Raw genomic sequence first — 7602 nt, forward strand, 5'->3', positions numbered from 1 at the left:
AGGAAAAAAATCACAGCCTGAAAAAAATATTAAAACCAAATGGAGGAAAATATAAAACTACTTCATAACTTTAAATGTAAATGGACTAAACAATCCAATAAAATGAAAAAGTGATAGTTTGGGTAAATTCTACAATCTGTTTTTCAAATGTATATCTTACAATCAAAAAAGAACTATGCAGAATAAAACTGAGGGAATGGGAGGAGGAGGGGCATGATTCCTAAGCATCAAATAAATCCAAAAAAGGAGCTGCAATAATGGTATCGGACAAAGTAAAAATATCCAAAAATTTAAAAAGGAAAATACAAGGAAACTACATTATGTTGAAGGAACCACAGAAAACAAACCAATATCAGTAAATATTGCTCAAATATTAAAGTACTCAAATTTAATTAAGCTAGAAGGCAACATAGGAAATAACACAATACTGAGAGAAGATATCAACATCCCTCTCACAGTTTTGGATAAAAAAGATAAATAAAAGGGAAAATACAGAACTGAAAAAAAAATTGCTAGAGAAAGTAGAGCTAAAAGACTTTTGACATCTTCTGAAGAAAAATGAATGTATTCACCAGCTCCACATGGAATTTTTACAAAAGTTGCCCATGTTTTAGGGAAAAGAGATATTGAAAACAAATATTAAAAGGTAGAAATAGTAAATACATCATTTAAAGAACATAATGCAATAAAAATAGCCATTTATTCAAGGACCTTGGGCAAAATAGATTTAATGATTATATCTTAAATAATGACTAGGCCAAAGAATAAATCATATAAACAATTAGATATGGAAAACATGATGATGAAGAAAAAACATACTAAAATTTCTGGGAGTGTAGTAGAACAATTCTCGGGGGAACTAGTATTTTATTTTATTTTTTAATTACAAGTAAAGATAGTTAACATTCATTTTTTTCCATTTAAAATTATTTTATTTTTTCCAATTACATGTAAAGATAGTTTTCAACATTAACTTTGATAAGATTTTGATTTCCATTTTTTCCTTTTTCCTTCCCCCCTCAAAGATGGCAAGCAATTTGATATAAGTTATATTTGTACAAGCATATTAAACACATTTCTATATTAATCATATTGTCAAAGAAGATTCAAAACAGAAGGAAATTGCATTTCTCTAATCAAAAGCATATTTAGAGCATATTTTCATATGACTATAGATGGCTTTAATTTCATCATCTGAAAATTACCCATTCATATCTTTTCTTTTTTTTTCTTACATTTTATCAATTGGGTAGTGATTCTATACTCTTCCATTCTAAAACAAGAAACAAAAGAAGACCTTCAAAAACCTAAAATACTCAAACTGTGAGAAGAGCAGATAGAATATTGGAGAACTGGATTATTTAAAATTTCCATTTCCTAAAAGGAAAAACAATCTCTCAGTCCTCAAATATTCACAAAAGAATTGTATCAAACTTTTAAATTTGTATTCTCCAAATTTGTTTTTAAAAGAAATATTTATTTCATTAGACAGCTATAGTACTAATCATTAAACCAAAGAAGGATAAATATCAGAAGAAAAATCACAAGTTAATATCATTAATAATGATTCAAAATATTTAAACATAGTCTTATCAAATAGGCCAAGAACTCATTCACTATGACCAAGTTGAATTATAAAAGGGTTCAACATTTGAAAAACATTCCATATAGTTAATCATATTAAAACTCAAAACATCCAAAACCATGTGATTGTGAAAGGCTTTTTCTGTAATCATTAAGAAAGGACAACACTAATTTATGCTAAAAATCCTATAAAATAGAGGTATAGAGGAACTTTTTTAAAAGTACTCGTTTTTTTTTCATTCTTTCTAGACCCAATTTTTCTTCTACAGAAAGATAACAGTATGTATACATATATTGGACTAAACATATACTTTAACATATTTAACATGTATGGAACTACCTGCCATCTAAGGGAAAAGGTGGGGGGAAGAAGGGGAAAATTTAGAACAAAAGGTTTTGCAAGGGTCAATGTCGAAAAATTACCCATACATATGTTTTGTAAATAAAAAGCTATAATAATAATAATAAATACCACAACATTCAAGATTTCCTAGCATCATATGTAATGAGAATGCATTTATTTAAATCTTTTCCTATAAATGAAGATATAAAGCAAGGATGTCCACTTTCCTGATAATTATTGACTGAGTTCTGAAAGCGTATATATGCATACATATAAAGATATACATAAAACTTCATATATAATTATAAAAATTTCCCAATTTGCTGAAGATATAATATATTTGGAAAATCCTAGAAAATCAGCAAAGTTACTAATCAAGACAATAGCTTTAGCAAAGTTGCAAATTACCAAATAAACCCTCAAAAATCAACTACTAGGTATATAATAGAATTTAAGAGGCTATTATAAAAGGGAAATCTTATTCCAGTTAACTAAAATATGCATAAAGTTATGTTTTCTCTTTTCTTTTCTCTCCCTATTTCTTTCTCTCAGCCACCTCTTCCTCGGGATGTAAAATAAGACAATTAACAGTAACTGAAGTCAAAGGACCAATTCAACTTTCAATCCTCACAGCCCAAAGAGGCTCAATCAAATAGTTGGTCTTAAAGATCTTATATTGTCTTTGTGTTTTCTCTTTTCTCTCCAAAAACTATTTCCCACAAATCTGAGCCTAACTTAAGCTTCCTTTTATTCCCTTCCAGAGACCCTCTGCTCTGGCCCACTGCTTTGAGGTTATCAATTGAGTGTTTCCTGGAGAGCCTTACAAATCTCAGAGAGCTCCTGCAGCTTCTCTCTCAAATTTTGAGCTTTTTCCCTCAATTCTGCTGCTGTGGTACTCTTCGCCCCATTTAACAGATGTCTTGAATCTTTCACAATGTCAGCCACATGCATTAGAACAAAAACTCCCACCTCTAAGGAAACCATTATCCTGGCTCCTGTAGACATGGACAATACCGCTCTCTGAAAATCCTTGGCGGACTGAAAGCTAGCTTTCCTAAGTCTCCAGGTACCAGAATTCGAGGCTAGTTTGTTAGAGAATGGGAAATCATTTGGGAAGAATTTGCTCAACTCATTTATAATTCTGTTTGCTTCCTTAGCTAGCCCTTTCATAGCATCATCTGATTTTTTCTTAACGTTGTTTAAATATTTCCTCCCCTGAGAGGCACTCACTTCATCAACAATACTTGCAGAAAGACGAGTAATACCAGCAGCTATTCCCAATCCCATCCCAGTTGCAAAGAGGGCCAAGCTCCCCCCAGCCGTGACAGGTGCAAGTGTAATCCCCAGGATGCTCAGGACGCCTGAGACAGCACCAGTGGAGCTGGCCACCACGTTGGTGATGGTGCAATCGTTGTGAATCTTGTCGATTTTGTCTGCCATGTAACAAAGTTCTTGCATAAATTTTTCTAGTTTCAGCTTCATCTTTAAAAGCCTTTCCAGCAACTTTTCGAATTCATATTGCTGCAGTTTTTTGTATATCATATCATCATCAGAATCATCCATCCCGTACCAGCCCTGTGAAGAAAAGAAGTCAAAGGATAACAAGGTTGCTTTGGCTGTTTTTCTATCGAGTTCTAACATTGCCAGAGTTCTTTTCTTACTCTTCCCTGCCAAACTCCTAGAAACAATATTTTCAACTTCCTGCCTTTCCTTCCTCAACAACCTCTCACTCTTTAACCCTTTGGTTATATGGTTCCCAAACCTACATTTTTTTTTGGAAACAGCTCTTTGAGGATAAGTGATCTTCTCTGTAACATTTGATCTTTTTTTGATTTTTTTTTTTTGGCTGAGGCAATTGGGGTTCAGTGACTTGCCCAGGGTCACACAGCTAGGAAGTGTTAAGTGTCTGAGGGCACATTTGAACTCGGGTCCTCCTGACTTCAGGGCTCGTGCTCTACCCACTGCATCACCTAGCTGCCCCTCCATTGCTCTTTGGAACACATTATTCCATTCCTTTATGCATTTTTTGATGGGTGCAGAATCATCAAATTTCTTTTTCTCTTTGTATTTGAGAAGTTCTCTCCTGGCCTCTTCCAGACTTTGCTATTTTTTAGTGGAATTGTTTAATTCCATTAAATTGGGGGGGGGGCTGCTCCTCGCTCCAATGTTTCTTGATATCTTTTTTTCCCTTGGCTATATATCCATGGTTCTCCCTTGGGGACATAGGAAGAGCATGGGAATAATATACTAGAAATATAAGACTAAGAAACATTCCCCAAAAAGTAGGTGATAAAATGATAGGAATAAGCAGTTGGCAAAAGAAGGAACATTCATGATCATGATTTTTTTTAAATTTAATTTCCAGTGGTTTTTTTATTATAGCTTTTTATTGACAAAACACATGCATGGGTAATTTTTCAACATTGACCCTTGCAATCATTTCTGTTCCAACTTTTCTGCTCCTTCCCTCCACCCCTTTCCCTAAATGGCAGGTAGTCCAATTCATGATAAACATGTTAAAGTATATCTTAAATACAATATATGTGTACATATTTGTACAGTTCTCTTGCCCTACAAGAAAAATAGGGTTTAGAAATAAGGTAAAAATAATCTGGGAAGAAAACTAAAAATGCAAGCAAATACAACCAAAAGAGTGCAAATGCTATGTTGTGATCCACACTCATTTCCCAGTGTTCTTTCCCTGGGTCTAGCTGGTTCTGTTCATCGCTGATAATCATGATTTTTTTTTAAAAGAAAATTTAAAAATTAGAACTTAAAGAGAAGTAAGTCATCAACCATTTGAAAAAGGACTCACGACTAATAGGAAGAAAAACACAGATTTAAACAATCCTGAGATATTTCCCCCACATCAATAAAATAGATAAAATATAGTCAAAAGGACCAAAGCAAACTTATACAACCTCAATATGTTGTATATAATAAACTTGTAATATTATGTATGAACATAACATATTGAATATAATATACTTATAATATGTATATTTTAGAAATGTTTTATTTTCCCCAATAACACGTAAAACCAATTTTAAATATTTGCTTTTTAAAAGTTTTGAGTTCCAAATTCTCTCTCCCTCCTTTGTATATCAATTTATGTTTTTATCTACTTACTCATCTATCCATACATTGATACTAATATACTATCCATAGGTTATAATATACTTGAATATATATGATATATATGAATATATATATTATATATACTTGAATACATCATATATTGTATATAATGTCCTTGTAATATGTAGATTTAAAATATTTTATTTTCCCCAATAATATATAAAAATAAGTTAAAATATATTTTTTTAAGTTTTGAGTTTCAAAACTTTAAAAGAGAGATGGAATTCAAACCCAGGCCTTCTCTCCAAATTCAGGGGTTTTTTTCCTCTTAGTTTCCCTGAGAAGCTCCAAGAAACAAATTTTGTCCCCAATTCTATCTACACTTAAACCCCTAAGACAAGGCCCCATCACCAGCTCTGGACACAACCCACCTCCTACCAGAAAGTGATGACTTAAAATTCAAAATGAAACATGCATTTTTTGGACACAAACATTATGAAAATTAATTTTGCTGCTCTCCATATATTTGTTCTCGGAGTTTTCCTTTTATAGTTTGTTTTTAATTGTTTGCAGGAGGGAGGCTGGGAAGAGAAAGATAAATGCTTGTAAAATTAATAAATAGCATTAATTATAGGATTCTTATCACAGAGTGATGAAAAAACCTAAGCACTATAGGGTGCATTAGGGGTGATAAAGAAGGCCCTTGAAACTTATCAATGGCTGGGACTAATCCCAGGCTTCCAGAGATGTCCGCCGTGGCTGCTGAACTTGCCAGGGCAAACAGGCCAAAGTCTGGAATTGCACTTTAGACTGAGCAATACTGGGAGAGCAAAGGAAGAGCACGGACTCCTGGATCAACCTCAGACAGAGGTTCCTGAGCAGGAAGAGACCTCAGAGGCAGGTAGTCCCACAGACTCATTTCACAGAGGAGAAAAGTGAATCCCAGAACAACCAGTGACTTACTCTGGAATGGCCTTTGGGAACTATATCTAGTCCAGCCTCTCCATTTTACAGATAAGGAAACTGAGGCATGGGGAGGCTAAGGTCAGGGAGACTGCAGGCTGCATTACTAAGTCTACAACTCTCTCCTCTCCAAATTTAAAACGAAACAAAACCTATTATTGAGAACTAGGAGAGAAGTTTTCATTTGTCTGCTCAGACCGGCCTCTCATCAGGTTAACCAAATTTCAGCTTCTATAGTTTAGCAGCTCCTATTAATCCCAGAGAGGCTGGGAGTGGGGGCTTCAGGAATACCCAAATACACACACACACACACACACACACACACACACACACACACATCCCAGAGCTCCTATAGCTAAGAGTCATCCTTACCTAGACCTTAAGAAAACTCTCCCGACCAGCTTCACACTCCCTTCTTACATGGGAATCCAGACTTTATCATCTTGGGGTCAGGGCACACAAAAAGCCCACAATCTAACACAAATGTTCTTCAAGATCTATTCAGCCAGCCAGCAGGATGCGATGGACCACATCCCTAAGAAATATTTTAGTCCAGCCTCCAGAGGACTCAAAAACAAGACATCAAAGAATTGGATGCATTTGGTGAGCACTGCAATGAAGCAGGCTCCGTCTAGTCACAATCCTACTGAGATGTTGCATCCCTATGGGTGAGAGGCCAGGAGACAGCCAGCCCCCAGACTAGAGATCAATAACATTTAAAGGAAGAAGAAGGAGAGGGGTCCCAAATGAACTCAAACTTGAATTCGGTTGGTAAAAGAAAGTCAAGACAAAGTTGAAAGTAGGTTTTCACAAAGGCTGTTCATTTCCCAGAATGCTGCTCAGTGAAACCCAAATACAAAACTGAAACTCTTATACAACTTACTCAACTTGGGCAGGGCCTGATGAATACAGCTTCTTCTTGTCGCTTCCTTCCAGATTGTTTGTCCTGATGTGTTGTTTTCATTCGATCGATGAGATGGTTTTTCTGACAATGGGGCCAAAGCTGGACCCTTCACTCTCCCTGATCGGGGGTACCTCTTGTAGGCAGCCTGGTGGTTGTTAATGCTGTTTCCTACTTTCTCAGTCACTTTCAACTTCCTTCTCTGGTAGTGTTCTATCCTAATCACTTCCTTCACCATCCACTAAGAATATGAGCTTCTAAAAGGGAGGAGCTACTCAGTTCCTTTTGGGCTCCTTCATTTCTGTTTTGGCCACAAAACCTGAGGGTTTTCCCCTCCTGGATTTTTTGGTTTGGTTTTGTTTTTTGGAAGAGGTGAAAGAGGACATTTTTTGTCTCGATTGCTACCTACAAAGGGGTATCACCTCAGTCAAATAGACCAGTTAGATCTTAAAAGGTTTTAAAAAGGTCAAAATCTCCCACTACACCCAGGGCCATCTCCAATCGTCCTTGTCTGCGGAGAGCCGTCAAAATGTCTAGATTACAGGATACAGTCAGACCCTTCCCGTACCAGGTTATCAGAATGATGGGGTTAGCCACTAAAATGATGGAGTACAAGTGTATCGGGGTTATAGATCAATATCATGAGTCATCCCAAAAGAATTTGTAGGCACAGATTTCCAAATCAAGGACTAAAGATTTCAATACACTGCTGAGAGTGAGCTAAAGTCAAAGA

General features: G+C 35.5%; 1 protein-coding gene across 2 annotated transcripts; it reads right to left on the reverse strand.

Moving 5' to 3' along the window:
- Positions 1-712: 712 nt before the first annotated feature.
- LOC141544885 (apolipoprotein L3-like) lies at positions 713-7069 on the reverse strand. 2 transcript variants are annotated; one of them, XM_074271572.1, is made up of 2 exons: positions 6852-7069; positions 713-3502 (listed from the first exon to the last, which is right to left on the reverse strand). In XM_074271572.1, exon 2 carries the CDS (start codon positions 3488-3490, stop codon positions 2723-2725), a length of 768 nt encoding a protein of 255 aa, XP_074127673.1. In that variant the 5' UTR covers positions 3491-3502; positions 6852-7069; the 3' UTR covers positions 713-2722. The 2 variants fall into 2 exon arrangements, with proteins under 2 accessions (XP_074127673.1, XP_074127674.1); XM_074271573.1 differs by lacking the exon at positions 6852-7069 and adding an exon at positions 6341-6835.
- Between the last annotated feature and the right edge of the window lie 533 nt (positions 7070-7602).

This window comes from Sminthopsis crassicaudata, chromosome 5, assembly GCF_048593235.1.
Source record: "Sminthopsis crassicaudata isolate SCR6 chromosome 5, ASM4859323v1, whole genome shotgun sequence".
Lineage (NCBI taxonomy): Eukaryota > Metazoa > Chordata > Mammalia > Dasyuromorphia > Dasyuridae > Sminthopsis > Sminthopsis crassicaudata.

Excerpts from the sequence above, each read along its gene's own strand:
- LOC141544885 (XM_074271572.1), bottom strand. The coding sequence starts at position 3,490 with ATGGATGATTCTGATGATGATATGATATACAAAAAACTGCAGCAATAT.